Source organism: Dermatophagoides pteronyssinus, unplaced genomic scaffold, assembly GCF_027571235.1.
Source record: "Dermatophagoides pteronyssinus isolate colony J.1.1.1.1 unplaced genomic scaffold, Derpt_VIB-CSIC_2022.12 sq0008, whole genome shotgun sequence".
Classification (NCBI taxonomy): Eukaryota; Metazoa; Arthropoda; class Arachnida; order Sarcoptiformes; family Pyroglyphidae; genus Dermatophagoides; species Dermatophagoides pteronyssinus.
Window position 1 is genome coordinate 1,273,643 of NW_027461532.1, and position 18,193 is coordinate 1,291,835.

Consider the following 18,193-nt stretch of genomic DNA (forward strand, 5'->3'; position numbering starts at 1 on the left):
TTTTATACATACCATATGAGCATCAATGATTGTTTTTTTTGTATTTTTCTTTCGATAAAACAAGAATTAGATTTAATCAAGGAAAAATGATTTTTTGAATAAATAAATAAAGAATTTTTTCATCAAAACAAAATCCGGTTTCTCAACAACAACAACAATCGATACTAATAATTTTTTTTTTTACATATCGATGATTCGATAACAATCGATATTTTTTTTTGTAAAAAGCAAAGAGTGAATGAGAAAGGAAATGTGACAAGATCATTAACAAAAATGTTAAATTCTTTTTTGTTGTTGTTGTTCGTCGAATCCGTTATTTTTGTAACAACAAAAACATATTTCCGTTCAATTCGTTTTGTATCAAATTTTTGTTGATAAATTCATTCGAAATTGAACAACAACGAAATGAAAAGAAAAATAACTGTCAGGAAATGACATCGTCATTCAAATGATATCGAATAAGCCGATTTCAATTTTAAATAATGTTTTTTTTTATGCATTTCTTTCGAATCGTCGAATTATAAATAATAAATCGATAATAATGAAGCGTCTAAATTTAGTAATATTAATGTTAATTATGATTATCATTGAATTTGATTTGATAATAATGAAAAAAACATCATCATTGCCAACCAATGATAATGATGATGATGATGATGGTGATGGTGAAGAATTAATTTTTACTGAAACTGAAATCGATCATCAACGTAATGCAAGAATGTTGATGAAACAAAATTCAAATGATTCATGCGGTGGTGAAAATTGGTTTCAATTCAAAAATAAATGCTATCTATTTCATCATGATTTAAGTGGAGCAAGTTTTCATGAAGCAATCAATATCTGTGAACGTTATCATCATGCACATCTTTTACAAATTGAATCAATCGATGAGAATAAATTTCTTCAAACATATTTATTTGAAAAATTACAATTAAAATTTTCAATATGGCTTGGTTTAATACGTATAAATGTTACAAATTTTCTTTGGCTTTATAATCGTCATCCATTATATCGATTAAATGATAATCAATCAACCGTCAAGACAATAGTTGATGATAATGATAATCATCATGATCAATGGTCATCATATACAAATTGGGCACCAAATGAACCAAATAATCTTGATTCAAAACATTATTGTGTTGTAATGAGTTCGGAAAAATCTAAATTATTATTTGGCCATTGGTATGATGTTGAATGTTCAAAAGTATTTCTTGTTGTTTGTGAACGTAATAATCATAATCAAGATTTTTCCAATGAAAATGATACAATTTTTAATTTTCTAACAAATCAAAATGATGATGATCATCATCACCATCAAATTGATACATCAATCAATAGTAATGATATACATCGATTAATACATTTATTATCGATAAATTTATTCATCTGGATTATTTTGTTTATCATAATTGCTATATGGTTTTTTTATCAAAAATGTTATCGTCATCGATATTATCATAATAATAATCATCGTCGTCGTCAACGACATATTCATCATCGACAACGACAACAACAATCATCACAAAAGAATATTCTTGATGATGTTGATAATAAAGATGATGACGATGATGATGATGATGATGATGAAATGCGATCATCATCATTTGTATGGAATTCAAAATATTCAAGACAAAATTCATCACAATCAGCATCATCATCACCATTTCGGCCATCAATATTTGATCGATTTTTTCAATTCGGAAATAATAATAATAATCATCATCATTCAGATAATAATCATCGATCAAAAGAATCAAGATTAACATTCATCAATAATAATCCTAATCAATCATCAGCATTAAATGAATCGACAACAGATGGCAATACAAGATCGTTAAATATTTTCGAATCACCAGCATTCGATTCGAATGTTATTAACAATAATAATTCGAATCAACAACAACAACAACAGATACAGCATCCATGTCATTCAATTGTCCGGATACCACAACAACAACAATATCCCGATCAATCAACAATAACTCATAATTATTTAAATCATGCATTTATGATTGAAACAACGGATATTTAATTTTTTTTGTTTGTTGTTGTTGTTTTGAAAATGATCAACAACATCAAATGATTAAATTTACCCTATATTTGTATATAAAATTTAGATATCCTTTTTCTTTTTTATCTATTTTCATATTCTGAAAACCAAAATATTCTAATATTATATAGAATTTTCAAAGTTATTCTGTCTAATGTCGAAGATGATGATGATGATGATGATATTCTTGACATTTCAATGGTGGGTTGATGGAATTAATGATGTTGTTGTTGTTATAATGACGATGATAATAATAATAATAATAATTGTTACATATTGTATTGCGTCATCATCATAGATTATCATTTGAAAACAAAACAAAAAAAAAGTTTTGACATTTCTTTTCATCTGATCTACAGCAAAAAAAAACTCGAAACAAAATGTAATGAAATCTTTTTTTTTTGTTGTTGTTAAAGAATCAAAAACCATAAACACCCACAGAATTAAATGTGAAGCAAAAAAACCCCAAAACACTAACGATCATAATAAACTCATCTGTCATCATCATCATTATCATCATCTTGGTCCATCATGGTGATGGTTGTGGATCAATAATTTTTTTTTCTCTGTAATCATTTTTCTTTTCGAAAAAAAAACATCTGTAAATCATAGTTTTTTTTCTGGTGGTTGTTGTTGTTGTTGCAATTTTTCAATGAAAATTTAAATAAAAATATTTTCAACATCCCTCTTTTTTTTTGTACCCGGCTTTAAACATAATTTATTGTTGTTGAACAATGAAAAAAAAAATATTCAGAAACTGATCTTAAACACTGCAGTATTCATTGTAACATTCATTGACCACCACCATCACCACCATCACTAACACCAAACATTTACAGAATGAAAAATGTGATCCATAATAATCAAGTCAAGTGTGTGTGTGTGTGTGTGTGTGTGTGTGTGTGTGTTTGGTAAACTATTCATTCTGAATTCTATAAAGAATATTCTATATAAACAACAACAACAATGTTTATGCAAATGTCCAGAATAAATCAAGAATAAAAGAATATAAAGAAAAGAAATTTCACAATGTGTTGAAAAGAATTTTGAAAAGAATGAGAGAGAGAGAGAGAGAGAGAGAGAGAGAGAGAGAGAGAGAGAGAGAGAGAGAGAGAGAGAGAGAGAGAGAGAGAGAGAGAGAGAGAGAAAAAAAAAATGAACAACAATAATTTACATCAACTAGGTTTTTAGTAATGTTTTTTTTGTTCAAGTTTCATTTTCTTAGATTCTTTACCAGAATTGGAGTGTCGGAGAGAGAGAGAAATAGTTTCATATTACTTTATTCTTGTTTCTTGTTGTTTTGTAGCGGGTGAATTGAATGTTTGGTGTTATATAATGGTGTGTATGTGTGAATGTATAAAATGAAAAATGATATCATTCAATCCGAATAGAAAAACTTTTTTCATTTTGTCGTTGTTGTTGTTCATTAACATTGATTATAAAATCTATATGATCGATATATGATTTATTGATTGATTCTTGAAGCAAGATTGATCAATTAAATTTTTTTTTTTTTTTTTGTTGATGTTGATGATGAAAATTCTATTGAGCCAAACAAATGAAAAATTATTCGAAAGAAAAAAGAATTTCATTTTGTTTCGAAAGAAAGAAAAAAAGTTTCACGAAAAAAACAAATATTCAATTATTCAGTGTTCTCTTTTCTCTCATTTTGAAATGTGAAATTGCGATTTTGTTTCATTTTGTTTGATTCGCAAAAAAAAATAACAAAGAAAAATTTCATTTTATAGAGACACAGTCCAGTCCTGTGTATGTTTTAAATTGAAACTGAATAAATAAACAAACAAACAAACAAAAAAAAAGGAAATACGATCTTTACTTCGATAATGATAATGATGATAACAAAATGAAAAAATTACCTTTTTTTCGTTGTTATTTAATTGTAAATGATAATTACACATCATCATCATCATCGGTAATTGTAACCGGAACGGTTATTCATTAATTTCCACTTTGTACCAATGATGATAATGAAAAAAAAACTACATTCGACAGGACACGAATACTGTCATAATAGTTTCGAATGTTATAACAAAAACGTTCGAAAAGTCAAAATAGGTTTTTTTTTGATGTTGTTCCAAAAAATTATTATTAATATTATTAAATATTTTCCAAAAAAAAAAATGAGATGTAAATTCAACAAAAGCAGAATATTAAAAAAATAAAAATATTTGGTTATTGGTTTATGATTTGTTTCACAATCGATCACAATTACATTGTTATAATTAATGATTTTTATCTATTCTATTTCATTTTGATTGATATAAATTCTATTGATTATTGATTGAACTGATGTTCATGATTTTCATTTTTTTTAACAAAATTTTTTTTTTAACATTCAACATCTTCTTTAGGTTTTGATTGATCAGTAATAATGATAGATGGTTTTTGTTGTTGAGGTGTTGTCGATGATGGCCGATCATTTAACGGTGGTGTTGATGTTAATTCACCATTACTAACATATGCACTATTTGTATAGCCATTATTATTATTGTTATTATTATTATTATTATTATTATTATTTGCAACCAATGTTGGTGATGAAACATTTAATTGATCTAGTGAATCATTTACTGTGGATACATTATTCATTTGTAATGGATTTCCAGCACCACCACCATTTGCCATCATCATCATTGATGATGTTGAATGTTGTTTTTTATCCTGTAATGATGATAATTTTTCATTTGATTGTACATGTTCAATATCATAGAATATTTTTCCTTGACTCCAATTCAATATGTTTACACATGGACATTCAATCATACAATAGAATAGATAGGCCAATAATAATGTAAACATAACATCGATGATAAAATTTTGTAGCTAAAATATTGAGAGAAAACAAAACAAAATTAATGAATGAATGAATGAATGGAACAATTTCATAATAATTCTTACCATCATTGAATCAGTCATTGATTGAACATCTTTTGTTGAGAAAATACGATAGAAAACAACCAATATATGAACCATAAAATATGAATAAGCAAGACGAGACATTGAACGTAATGGTGTCCATTCTAGGAATCGATTGAATAGACCTAAATAATAACGATAATAATAATAAAAAGTATTAAATTGAGTTTCATTAGTTTAGAAAGTTTTCTAATATCACACTTACTGCAACGATTTGATGCAATCAAAAAGAATATACCGGTAAAACCAACTGAACCAAGAAAACGTATCAATGTATACCATGTTAATGATAATATCAATGATGGTGGCCGATCTAATCGCCAGAATACATTATTAACAGCAATCGATATTTGTATCAATATAAATGATACAACCAATACAGTTGTTTCAATTTCAAATCGTAATAAGATTTTAAAATCGACTAGAAGATAGCCAGCCATAATTCCCATTAGAAAACAGCCAATATATGCCTGTGTACCATAACGATACCATGCATGTGATTGAATTGTTTCATAAAGTGTATCGAATTCAAGAAAATGTACATCCGGTTTTATGCCAAACACAACAAATGGTAATAAATTCAATAGAAAACCAATAACTATGATTGACAGAAAATAGATGTATGCACCACGTTTACTTAAATGATAGGCAATATAGACAATAATTGGTGCAATAACCAATAATTGTATCAATGCTGATGTCATCCATGTTGGTGGATTACACTAAGATTTTTTTCGAAAAAAAAATTAAAATCAAATCAATTTTTTGTTCTCCGGTTTCTGAATAGCAAAGAAAACTTACCACAGGTAGTATTGGCGCATGACGTCCACCCATCGAACCCATTTGTACATTATAATTTGAAATGAATAATAAACCATTAAGAATAATATTTGGATTAAGGCAACCATCTAGCCATGACATTCCATTTTCCCAAACAGGTGCACGATTCATAACCGGCAATAAATATATGAATAACATTGAACCAATAAATGTTGTTGCAAATTGTGCCCATAAACGTGCAACATAAAGTAGATAACTATTTTTTGTGAATGATCCTTTCAATTTTTGATGTATATTAAAACCAACAACAAGACCACTGATTATAAATATCGGTTCAAATGGTAATGTCGTACGAAACCATGTATAACGATCACTACGCATTGATAATGCTGGATATGTTGTAAATATACGTTTCAATGAAACATAACCGATTGTTGATTGTAGATTAAAATAATTATAAAGATGTATATAGATCATAAATAAAAATTTCATCGAATCTAATGAACTGAATCGTGAATGTTTGAATAGACTACGGCTATTTGTTATCATTGAAAATGAATAAAGAAATAGATTTGGTTTCATAATCAAATCATGTTGAAACATAACGTTGCCCAATTTTAGATTATTTTTTGCTGTTGTACGATCATAATTAATATTGTAAAATTCAATGATTGTACATAATATGACAAATGCAATCAATGCGGTTATTAATGTTCTGTGTTTCAATGATTTTGTTTTTTTTAAGAGAAAAATTTTTAAAATAAATAAAAAAAGAAATTCTCAAAATAAACTTACGCAGCAACAAGTTGATGTGGTTTAAATTTTACCGGATCATCAATCTTATAGCATTTTGGTCCCAATTGTAATGGCATACGAAATATTGGATAAGTTACTGTTGGGTATTTATCAAGAACGGATTAAAACAAAGTTTTAGAAACTTTTGAAAAATAATTTTTCACTTACAATTTTGTATAAGATTTTCAATTTCATATTGTTTACAAAGATGTGGTATACAAAGACCGGCACGATAAATAGTACCATTAGTCATTTGTAACATTTCAATCAATTTATATGGTGTAAATAAATTATGTAGACGAAAATTTCTAAGATATTTTTTCATTTTCATAAACCATGGATGATTTACATCAACAACTTGACGTAATTCTTCAATATTATTAACAACAGGATATGGGATTTTTACTTCCAACATACAATATTGTGATTTTACTGTTAAACCTGTTGCCGAATTTTGTGGTGATTCTAATTCAAAACATTCATCCCATTCACCAAAACTAGAAAATTTTCCATGTAATGTACCGGATTCGGGAAATCTTCCACGTACATCCAAAACTGTTGATTTTCAATATTGAAAAAAAACTCAAATTAATTATTCAATTAACAAACAAATAAACTAAACATACATCGATATGCCCATGTTTCATAGCCACGAAAACCGCTAACACCTTGAAAATATGATGCAAAACATTCCGGTTGAACGGTTACATCTAAACCGGTAACTAAACCAAGTAATTTTTCCCATGTTTCTCTTGATGGTAAATAAAATTGATCAATAATTTCATATGCAGCTACAACACGTTTTATTGTTTCATTCATATGATCTGTTTCTATTTCATATGGTATATAACGACCTTCTTCTCTTAACTGTCTCATTTGATCAACAATATTTAATTTTCCCGATTTTAATATTGTTTCATCATCATCATCAACATCGGCCCATGGATCATCGCCATCTTCTTCTTCATTTTCGTTATTATTTTCATCATTTTCACCAGATTCTTCAGGCTTCATTGATGATGATGAGGATGAATGAGATTCATCGGAAGAATCCATTGTTGTTGGATTTGTTGTCGTCGATGTTTGTATTTGTCTTGATGGACGTGAATTTTTTTCCATTTCAATATCATCATCATTTGTTGATGATGACATTGTCGACGATGACATTGTTGTTTCTGTCGAAAGATTATCTGTTGATCGATTTATCCTTCGTAAAGCTGATGATGATTGATGATTACCATTGACCATTATTATCATCGAAATGATCATCAATTTGATGATAAACAAAGATAATTTTGTTAGATTCATTTTGTGGATTTTTTTCGTTTTTCTTTTGCTGATATTTTCAATACTTTAAACCAAGAAAAAATGTTAAACCAAATAAATCTATTTGGTTTGGGATATATTTGATTCACTTTATTTTTTTTTGGATTCGAATTAAAAATTCATTATTCGTTCGAAACACACATATATAGAAAAGATGGATGCTGTTTAACATTGAAATTAAATTGATTTCAATTGATTCAACACGAACAAAACAAAATCAAAGAAGTAGAAAAATATGAATGAATGAATGAATGAATGAAAATTCGTGGCCATGAATTTGAATGCCAATGATAATGATTTGAGCGAGCGAGCGAGCGAGTGAGCCGATCAAACGACAATATTTATTTTGAACAAACAAACAAAATTGCGATGATGATGATGAGGATTTGAGAATGACAACAAACAACAATTCAAGGATAATTTTGGCTTCTTTTTTTTCAATTTTTTTGTGATTTTGGCACTTTAGATGATTCGACGATGATGATTAGATAATGATATTTTTTGGTATTAGTTCTGTTTTAATTCACCGAATAATCCGGATGTTCATTTCTCATTTTGTTTGTATTTTGTTTATCAAAATTAATTACACCAAGAAATAAAAGGAAACCAAATCTTTCCTTGATTTGAGAGTATTTCCGTTTTGTTTTTTCAAAAAAATTTGTTGTTGTTGTTGTTGTTGGATGAAAGATAAAATGAAAATGCTGAATTTTATCTTTGTTTTTCACTGTGTGATATACAGGATATAAATGTGATGATGATTGTAATGGTCATTGACCAAAAATGTTTAAATTTTGTTTGAAAAAAATCGATAAATTTAGTAGTGAAAAAAATAAAAAATTTAAATTTTCCATAAAATTTACGAAATATTTTGGTTGAACATCACAAAAATTTTGTTGAAATTTTGTTCCGGTTTTGAATTTTCATTTTTTGTTGTTGTTGTTGTTCTTCACTTTTTATTTCACATCACCGAAAAAAAAATTACCGAAAATAAAACGGTAAACGAAAACAACAACACAGTTAACAAGTGGATAGAAAAAGCACTTGGGGATGCTCTGAAATCTTGTAGGGAAAAATTAGAAAATTTCCTTGTTGTCTTTGTTTTTTTTTTCTGGAAACTTTCGTAACGGGAAAAACTGAAATAAAAATGAAAATGAAAACTTTTTTTTCAAAAAAAAGAGAAATCCAGCTTGTTAGTTTGGTTTAGTTGAAATGAAGCCTAGTGAATAGTTGATAAACGCGTTATAAATTGTTGTTATCGTCGTCGTCGAATTGAAAAAAGAACGGTTTTCTTTTTTGGAAATTTTTGTTTTTTCTCCTTCAAAATGACGATGCTGACGATGATAATTATCGACGACTACGACGACAACGATGGGGAAGAAAAATCAAGTTGTTGTTGTTGTTGCAACGTGTTTGTGTTATGAATTTTATCATTCAAAGTTTTTCTATCTTGGATAATAATAATAATAATAATAATAATGGAAGGGAAAATTTTTCGCAAAAGAAAATTTTAATTGGAAACTTTCTCTCTAACTATTTATTGAAGAAAATGAACGAGATAGAGAGAATGCAAATAAATATATATTCACTGTCTGTCTGTCTTCAGATTATATATTGAATGATGATAATCGCCAATCATCAACGAAGAAGATGATCGAGGAGAGAGAGAGAGAGAGAGAGAGAGAGAGAGAGAGAGAGAGAGAGAGAGAGAGAGAGAGAGAGAGAGAGAGATCCAGGTTGGTTGTGAGACGAAGAAAGTTGTATAATGTGTTACATCTCCACCTCCATCCTCCATCTTCCATCTACAAGCAAACTTTCTCTTTCTTTCATTCGCCAATTCTCTTTTTTTCTGTAGTTTTCTGATAATTTTCTTAACAAAACTTAGATAACTTGATTTTTTTGTTTTTCTTGACTTATTATCAGTAAAAAAAAGAACGATAGAAATGAGGTGGTTTTTTTGGTGGTGGAACAAAAAAAAATCCTTACCTCTCTGTGAATTTTCTTCGTCTTTCACTTGTTTCCATCAAAAATTATCAAATCAAATTTTTGAATTTTCAAAAAAATTTAAAAATCAACGATTGATAATGATGCTATTAATTTCACTGTATATATCGGTATCTTGATATTTTTCGCATAGTGTGAAATGAAGAAAACAAAAAAAAACTTACCAAACTTGTTGAATACTTTGGTCAACAACTGCAATGTACCGAAATGGTAAACATTCGACAATAATAATAATTTGGGGAAATTTGGTTATCACACATTTTTATTCACAGAAATCTATGATGATTTCTCTTTTCATTCATCTTTAAAATCGAAGAAGAAGTAAACAACTAATTTGAATGATGCTTGTAACCGATATTATAATACACAAGGAGAAAGTAATATGATGATGGTCATCAATGTTAGGATGATGATGAAGACGTTGAAGAAGATAACGATACGATGATGATGGTCACACAAACAAACAAAAACTGTGGAAACAGGTTTTCATCTCTATCTCTTGTTTCCTTTGCTATGTTTTTTTCTCTTCGTTCATTTTTTCACACAATCAATCAATCAATCCAATCGAATTTTTAAATACCGAATAGAATGTTAAGTCTGTTATTATCATCATCTTTCAAACATTTGAAAATGGAATTTTTTTGTTTTGTAAAAGGATTTTAATTATGTACTCCTTTTACAACCTGTACCAAAAAGTACACAAATGAAAAGACAAATATTTACACTTTGTTGCCTGATGTTTGATGTGTATATCAGGTTTGGCATTTTGTTTCGTTTGAATTTTCATCAGAAACAAAAAAATTCTTTAAATTTTTTTTTTGTTTCGCTGATAATTTCTTGGACATATTTGGAGATTGAAAACAGAATAATTCTGTGATAAGAAAAATGATAAAGAGAAATTTAATATTGAAAATTTGTTTTTTCTTCTTCTTCATTCATCAAATATTGTTGTGATAAGAAGATAAATTCATCATGATCATTGGTCATGGTTTTGATGATGATAATGATAATGATGAATTTTTAATGAATCGATGATCGATATTTTGACAAGAATCATTTTTTTTGAAATACAAAACTCTTTTCCATGGAAAAAATTCACGATTTTTATCTTCAAAACGTTCCAGGAAACAACAACAACAACAAAAATCGAACGAATTTGAGCACCGATTTCTACCCAGAATGCCTACAAGAATCAAAATTGCATAACAACATCAACAAAAATTCAAATTCCTTTTGGCGCGAAAAAACAAAACCGTTTTTGATGTAATTTTTCATTGAATTTCAAGAAAAAAAAACGATAGAATTCATCATTTTTTCTTGTGTATCCTACTTTGTAATTAGAAAAAAAATTAATTAATTCAATTTTTTAAAGCGAAAAAAATTCAGCATCCAAACATAACCAGAAATATTCATTTAAAATTGATAATCAAATATTGTATTTGTCCTTGATTGTTTTTCTAAATAATTTTTTTTTATTTTCTAAAAACGATAAGTGAGGTAAATAAATTAAAAAAACGAATTCTTATCATTTCGATCAATGACATTGGATGATAATGATGATAATTTTTGGATATAAAAAAGAAATCATTGAATATCATCGACATGGTAATGATAATGAATTTTATTTTTGTTATTTTTGATAACAAAAAAAAAAAGTTTTAATCAAATCAAGAAAAAAATACATATTTTTTGCATTTTTATTTGATAAAGCAAACATTTTTTTTTAATACGAACATTCAATGATTGTACATCTTGTGATTTGTACATCTTTTTGTACATTTTTTTTGATTTGATGAATCGTTTCGGATCATGATTATCATTCCTATGCACAATTTAGATTTCAAAAAAAAAAAAAATTTGATTCTTTGGAATCGAAATTTTATTTTCTCTGGCTAAAAAAAAAACATTTTTTTTCGGGTGAAATAACCAGAAAAAAGTGATCGTAATATAAACTTGGATCATTCATCATTGATTATCGATTGATGTTGATTTCAATGGAAAATTATTGACAAAATTAATATTTTTAGAATTTGGACAGTGAAAAAGATGAAAAAAAACCGAATTTTTTTCAAAATTCGTAAATATAAACAATCCGATAAATCGTTGTTAGCCATCATCGTGTTTGATAAATTTGTTTTATCAGAATTTCTAGTTTTGATGATAATCATCAATTTTTGTTGCTGTTGTTTACCATGTATTTGGGGAAAAAAAGAGTTGAAATAAAATCATGTTTCGCGCCAACAGGAAAATTCAAATGAACAAAAAAAAAAAAAAAACAAAAACAATCGATACTATAACTATCGATAGTTCGATAGATTCGAATATTCGAATATTCGATATTGTCAAAGCGATGAAAATAGGAAAATGAAAAACAAAAAATATTGAAATGTTATCATCAAAGTCGAACGACAAGTCTAAATAAAAACGAATTAGATATCTAAAATTCTCAAATGACAATGACAGATATTGAAAAGACTAATTTCATTCAATACCATGGTAACAAAATCCAAAATCAAAATCAAATATCAAATGTGCCGATGCACAAATTGAATATCTATCCAGTGTCTATCCTTATATCATCCATCCATCAATCAATCAATCGATCAATATTGTCTAATCAAAAAAAAAGGTTTTTTCGTTGTTGATCGAAATTCATCAATCAATTTTGTTTATTTTTTTGGTATTGAAAAAAAAATGAATTATCACGCTCGTTTTGAAAAAAATCAACGTTAATGTTGCACATATCAGTGTTGCGCCATTTCAACAAAAAATGGCCAAAAAAAATCCGATTCTTTCAACGAAATTCGTGACAAATTTTAATATTTTCTTTTTTTGTATATCGCTTACGTTAACGTCAATGATTTTCGAATAAAATCGATAAAATAAAATCATCGAAGAAGAAAAAAATGATGATTAAAAATTGTTAGCAACTTTTACCCAAAAAAAAATATCGTCATCATAATGATAATTTCATTATCATCATCATCATTATTATCATCGATTTCATGATTTCTGATTTGAAATTTTGATTTCTGATTTTCATTTCATTTCATTTTAAATCATTTTCTGAAAATTATTCTTTGTCCAAAAACGTCAACGACTGATTCGAACGTTTTTTTTTTCGTTGTTGTTGTTGTTGACAAATGTTTCGAATGAAACAAAAAACTATTTCTACTCAAGTAGAACAAAAGTAGAAACAAGAAAACGACGACGACGATTTTGTCTATTCGAATCATTTGGATCATTCATCATTTGTAAATTTTGGGTTGTTTTTTTAATCATCAAAATTGTTTTCAAACAAAAACCAAAAATTTAAATGTTTTTCAACTGAATTCTCTTGTGTATGTGTGTGTGCGTGTGTGTTTTTCTTTCTATCCATCATCATCGTCGTAATCTTGATTTTTGGCATCATCATAATTTCGAAATTCTTCACAACCAAAAACAGCGCAATAGCAAAAGATAGAATAACATCATCATGTTATCATTAAAATTGTTATTAGAAAAAATAATAAATAATTATATAAATCGTTTTATACGATTTATACCGAATTTATCATTAATATTAACACCATTAATCGGTATACCGATATTAGTTTTAAATGAACAATCAACTAATGAAACAAAATGTCTTTATCTAATAATTATAATGGCAATATTATGGTCATTAAATCCAATACCATTACCGATAACATCAATGTTACCAATTGTAATGTTACCATTATTAGGATTAGCAACAACCGATATTGCTTGTAGTTCATATTTACGTGCAAATAATATGTTATTTTTAGCATGTTTAACAATTGCATTAGCAATTGAAAAATCAAATTTTCATCAACGTATTGCATTAAAAGTATTGTCCAGTTGTTGTCAATTAACTAAATTTCATTGGATGTTATTAGGTTTTATGATGATAACAATGTTTTTTTCAATGTGGATTGTATCCACTGCAACTGTTGCAATGATGTTACCAATAATGGATGAAATTTTACGTAATATTTTTACTACAATCAATAATAATGATGATGATGATAATAATGATAATAAACAACAAAATCGATCAATATCGAATGATAATAATGGTTTTAATATTAAAATAATTACGAATAATGTTAATGATGATGATTATGATGATGAAGATGAAAAAGAATTGAAAAATTTAATGAAAAAAAAGGATAAAATTAGTACATTATTCTATCTTTGTATTGCATATTCGGCTACAATTGGTGGTGTCAGTACGCTGACATCGAATGGACCAAATCTAATAATGAAAGATATTCTTGAAAAGTAAGTGTTTTTTTTCTGGAAAGTTTTTTTCCAAGATGAAAAAAAATTATCATTTTTGGCAATTTTCTTGAAAATCTAATTCTTGTTTTTTTCAATTTTTCATCATTTGATCAAAGCCATTATCATAATCAAGATCCAGTTGATTATGCAAGCTATCTATTATATTCAACACCGGTTAATATTATTATCTGTCTAACTGTTTGGTTAATATTTTCAGCAATTTATTTAAGGTTTTTTGTTTTGTTTTGTTTTATGTTTTCAAATAACAGAATAATTTAATCACCTTTTTTGTTTTTTTGTTTCAATTACAGAGATATAACAATATCACCAAAACGACAAACATTTTTACGTAAACATATAATGGAAAAATATCAACGTCTTGGTTCGATGACGTAAGATTTCCTATTTTATTGGATTTTGTTTGTTTGTTTGCAATTTATCAATTTAATTCCCAAATAGATTTCATGAATGGGCCGTTGTTTTTGTATTCATTTTAATGATATTATTATATACATTTTATAAACCACCATCATTACCTGGTTGGTCACAATTATTTCCACCTGAACATACACCAAAATTAGCATCAGCAGCAATATTATGTGTAATATTATTATTTTTAATACCAAATCATCTTGGACAATGGAATCCAAATCTACAACAGGATGCATTATTAGATTGGCATACAATGCAAACTAAATTAGAATGGAGTGTACTTATTATACGTGGTGGTGGATTTGCATTAGCCGATGCTGTTGAGGTAAGTTAAGATTGTGAAATTTTTTCTTTTAAAAAAGAAATTTCAATTATCATCATCAATACAAATGTCAATAGTCATCGGGTCTATCAAAATTGGTCGGTGCGCAATTATCACATTTAGGTAATATATTACCTTTACAAACATTAATTGCAATCATTATTATTGTAGCCAATTGGGTTATTGAAGTAATGCGTACATCAGCAACAGCTAGTATAATGATACCTGTAGCAATAAAATTATCGGAAAATCTTCATATAAATCCATTGAAAATTATATTACCATTAACAGCATCTTGTTCATATGCATTTATATCACCTGTTGGTACAACATCAAATACATTGATATTTTATCATGCTAAATTATCAATCAAAGATATGGTTTGTTTTTATTCTCATTTTCATTTTCAAATTCTTTTCAAATTTTCTTTTTTTTCATTTTCATTTCAAGATTATACCAGGTTTTATTGCCAAAATTATATCCATATCAATGTTATTATTAAATACATGGCTTTTTGGTAATTTTTATTTTGCTATCGATGATGATTCCAGTCCATCATGGACAACATTAATCAACAATAATCCTAATATTGATGATGATAATGAAATAAGTAAAAATTTTCATCTAACTCATCATAATATGGATTTCATCTATCCATTAGGTGTATTTGATAATATTACTACAACTATTCCAACAACAACAACATTATAATTCAATTAGAATGATAATTTTCAAATTAATAAAAAAATTTAATCAATTAATATCAGATCAATTTCAATTGGTAATTGTAAATTAATAGGTGCGCACGCGTGGCGTAGGCGTGATCATCGGTAAAAACAAACAAATATTTTTTTTTTTGATTATTCAAATTTCTCCATTGACAACGCCGACGACCATGATGATAATAATTTTATTTTTGTTTGTCTGTCACCAGATTTCGGTTGATAAAACAGTTATCAGTTTTGTTTTGTTTTTTTTTATGGTTCAAATAATCTAATCTTAAAAATATTTTTCTTTTTCGCACTCTGTGTGTTTCATTTGTACCTTGATTTAGTATTGGTTGTAGCCAATAATGAGAATGGTGTATTGAAAAAAAAATTTTGTGAAAAAAAGAAAATCTAACCGATTGAATCATTGGACCGATCCTTGAATCAGTCCCGAAAAAAAGAAAGAAATTTTAAAATGTTATCAATATTTTCAACATCATTAATTCTTCAATGGTCATTATTATCATTAATAATCTATTTAATAATATCATTAATAAAATGGTTACAATTTAAATTTAATTGTTTAAATTGTTTTGAACGACAATCAATACCTGGTCCAAAACCATCGTTTTGGTTTGGTAATCTACCTGAATATATACAAAATCCATTTGTAACATTAAATAAATGGTCAAATAAATATGGTAGTTATTTTGGTTATTTTTTTGGTAATCGTCCAATATTAGTTATTAATGATCGTGATGCTATATATGAAATATTGATTCAAAATGGTTCAAAATTTCCAAATCGTCAAAAAAGTGATGTTGAATTAGAACCATTTCAATCATCATTATTAAATCAACGAGGTATTTTTTTAAAATTTTTCCATTTAAAACAAATTCATAACAAAACTCCCCCTTTCTCTATAAATAATTAGATAAAGCATGGAAACATGCACGTCGTATATTAACACCGGCATTTACAGCACATAAAATGTCAATGGAAACAACAAGACAGGCAATCGATTTATCTGTTAAACGTATGATCGAATCAATGGAAAAAAAATTATCAAAAAATAATTCCGATGAATTATTATTAAACATTACACAACATATGAATTCAGTAACATTAGATGTAATATGTCGTTTAGCATTCAATATGAATGATACAGATGTACATGAAGATCATTCATCATTTCGTAAAATGGTTGTCGATTTTATGCAACAATCATCCGATCCAACATTACGTATAATTGAATATTTTCCATCATTAAAAAATATTTTACATTTTTTATTCTATTTTTTTGGTAATGGAAAATTATTGCAAACAATTTCACAAAAATTAGATAATGAAATATCAAAATATTATCAGGAAAAATTACGTAATCATTTGGAAGAAAAAAGTGCGAAAAAAAATAATCGTAAAATAAATATTCTGGATTTTATGATTGAACAACAAGAATTAGGTAATCTAAATGAATTACAATTGATTGGTAATGCAGTTGTAATATTATTGGCTGGTTATGAAACAACTGCTACTGGTTTATCATTTACACTTTATCTTCTAGCTAAACATCCGGATTGGCAAGAAAAATTGCGTAAAGAAATTTTAGAAAATTTTAATGATGATTATGATTATTGTCAATTTGATCAATATCGTTCAGAATTATTAGATTGTATTTGGTATGAATCATTACGTCTTTATCCACCGGTTATTTCATTTATAACACGTCAATTAGAAACCGGTATCGATGAATATCATATGGAAAATTTAGATATTAATATTACTAAAAATATGACTATTTTGGTACCAACATGGGAAGTACATCATAATGAAAAATATTGGCCACGACCAAATGAATTTGATCCAAATCGTAATGATTTACCAATACCCGGCAATACAAATGTCAATAAAAATTCAGCATTTCAAGCATTCGGTAGTGGACCACGTAATTGTATTGGTGGTAATCTTGCTTTATCCGAATCCAGAGCTGTTATTGTTGCATTATTAAAACATTATCAATTTGATTTGATTGATGATCCGAATTCGGAACGATTTACAAAAATCGATTCGAATACAGGTTTGATAAAACTTCGTTGTCCAACTGTAATTATACATCCAGAAAAAGATATCTGGCTTCGTGTAACAAAAATTTGTTAATTCAAATGAGAAAAAAAAAATGATAATTAAATAAAATTATTCTTTTTTAAAAATTCGTAATTACATCTTTCGACCATAAAAAACATTATATCATTTTTGTAACGGTAAAAAAATTGAAAATGAAATTACACGCTTATAGTGAGAGAATAGAGAATTTACAAAACACGTATATACAGCAAAACAAAAAAAAAACTTGTTTTTTTTATTGGAAAAAAACCTTGACAACAGACCGGTTGATAGATTTCAATTCAATGTAAACTCAATCAAATATGATGATAATTATAATTATCACAACAAGACTTTTATTTTATCACATGTTTTTTTGGCTAGTTATCAATATTGATTCCTTTTTCAAATCTTATCAAATATTTTTTTCCTAACGTTGTTTTTTTTGTTTTT

The 18,193-nt window shown here is 27.2% G+C and overlaps 4 protein-coding genes and 1 long non-coding RNA gene across 5 annotated transcripts; 3 read left to right on the plus strand and 2 right to left on the minus strand.

The window, feature by feature from the left end:
• The first annotated feature begins 112 nt into the window (after positions 1–112).
• Positions 113–2,737, plus strand: LOC113788999 (uncharacterized). The gene has a single exon (XM_027338477.2). It carries the CDS (start codon positions 449–451, stop codon positions 2,033–2,035), a length of 1,587 nt encoding a protein of 528 aa, XP_027194278.2. The 5' UTR covers positions 113–448; the 3' UTR covers positions 2,036–2,737.
• A 1,487-nt stretch (positions 2,738–4,224) lies between these two features.
• Positions 4,225–9,426, minus strand: LOC113788954 (uncharacterized). The gene is made up of 7 exons (XM_027338430.2): positions 7,192–9,426; positions 6,734–7,120; positions 6,566–6,662; positions 5,792–6,485; positions 5,196–5,712; positions 4,973–5,115; positions 4,225–4,897 (listed from the first exon to the last, which is right to left on the minus strand). Exons 1-7 carry the CDS (start codon positions 7,871–7,873, stop codon positions 4,403–4,405), a joined length of 3,015 nt encoding a protein of 1,004 aa, XP_027194231.2. The 5' UTR covers positions 7,874–9,426; the 3' UTR covers positions 4,225–4,402.
• Positions 9,427–12,512: 3,086 nt separating this feature from the next.
• Positions 12,513–15,691, plus strand: LOC113788971 (Na(+)/citrate cotransporter-like). Its single transcript, XM_027338449.2, has 6 exons — positions 12,513–14,176; positions 14,293–14,406; positions 14,488–14,568; positions 14,636–14,933; positions 15,008–15,310; positions 15,381–15,691. The coding sequence occupies exons 1-6, from the start codon at positions 13,368–13,370 to the stop codon at positions 15,639–15,641; spliced, it is 1,866 nt and encodes a 621-aa protein (XP_027194250.2). The 5' UTR covers positions 12,513–13,367; the 3' UTR covers positions 15,642–15,691.
• A 262-nt stretch (positions 15,692–15,953) lies between these two features.
• Positions 15,954–17,854, plus strand: LOC113788977 (cytochrome P450 3A56-like). The gene is made up of 2 exons (XM_075820943.1): positions 15,954–16,500; positions 16,572–17,854. The coding sequence occupies exons 1-2, from the start codon at positions 16,113–16,115 to the stop codon at positions 17,792–17,794; spliced, it is 1,611 nt and encodes a 536-aa protein (XP_075677058.1). The 5' UTR covers positions 15,954–16,112; the 3' UTR covers positions 17,795–17,854.
• On the minus strand, positions 17,238–18,141 carry LOC142645206 (uncharacterized). The gene is made up of 2 exons (XR_012846361.1): positions 17,859–18,141; positions 17,238–17,766 (listed from the first exon to the last, which is right to left on the minus strand). It is a non-coding gene; the product is annotated as an uncharacterized LOC142645206 (long non-coding RNA).
• Positions 18,142–18,193: the final 52 nt, after the last annotated feature.

Coding starts and splice junctions, on each gene's coding strand:
- LOC113788999 (XM_027338477.2), top strand. CDS start 449: ATGATATCGAATAAGCCGATTTCAATTTTAAATAATGTTTTTTTTTAT.
- LOC113788954 (XM_027338430.2), bottom strand. CDS start 7,873: ATGAATCTAACAAAATTATCTTTGTTTATCATCAAATTGATGATCATT. Junction 6,663..6,733: donor TGAAAATCTTATACAAAATT/GTAAGTGAAAAA, acceptor AATACCCAACAG/TAACTTATCCAATATTTCGT. Junction 4,898..4,972: donor CAATGACTGATTCAATGATG/GTAAGAATTATT, acceptor TCAATATTTTAG/CTACAAAATTTTATCATCGA.
- LOC113788971 (XM_027338449.2), top strand. CDS start 13,368: ATGTTATCATTAAAATTGTTATTAGAAAAAATAATAAATAATTATATA. Junction 14,407..14,487: donor TTTTCAGCAATTTATTTAAG/GTTTTTTGTTTT, acceptor TTTCAATTACAG/AGATATAACAATATCACCAA. Junction 15,311..15,380: donor AATTATCAATCAAAGATATG/GTTTGTTTTTAT, acceptor TTTCATTTCAAG/ATTATACCAGGTTTTATTGC.
- LOC113788977 (XM_075820943.1), top strand. CDS start 16,113: ATGTTATCAATATTTTCAACATCATTAATTCTTCAATGGTCATTATTA. Junction 16,501..16,571: donor ATCATTATTAAATCAACGAG/GTATTTTTTTAA, acceptor ATAAATAATTAG/ATAAAGCATGGAAACATGCA.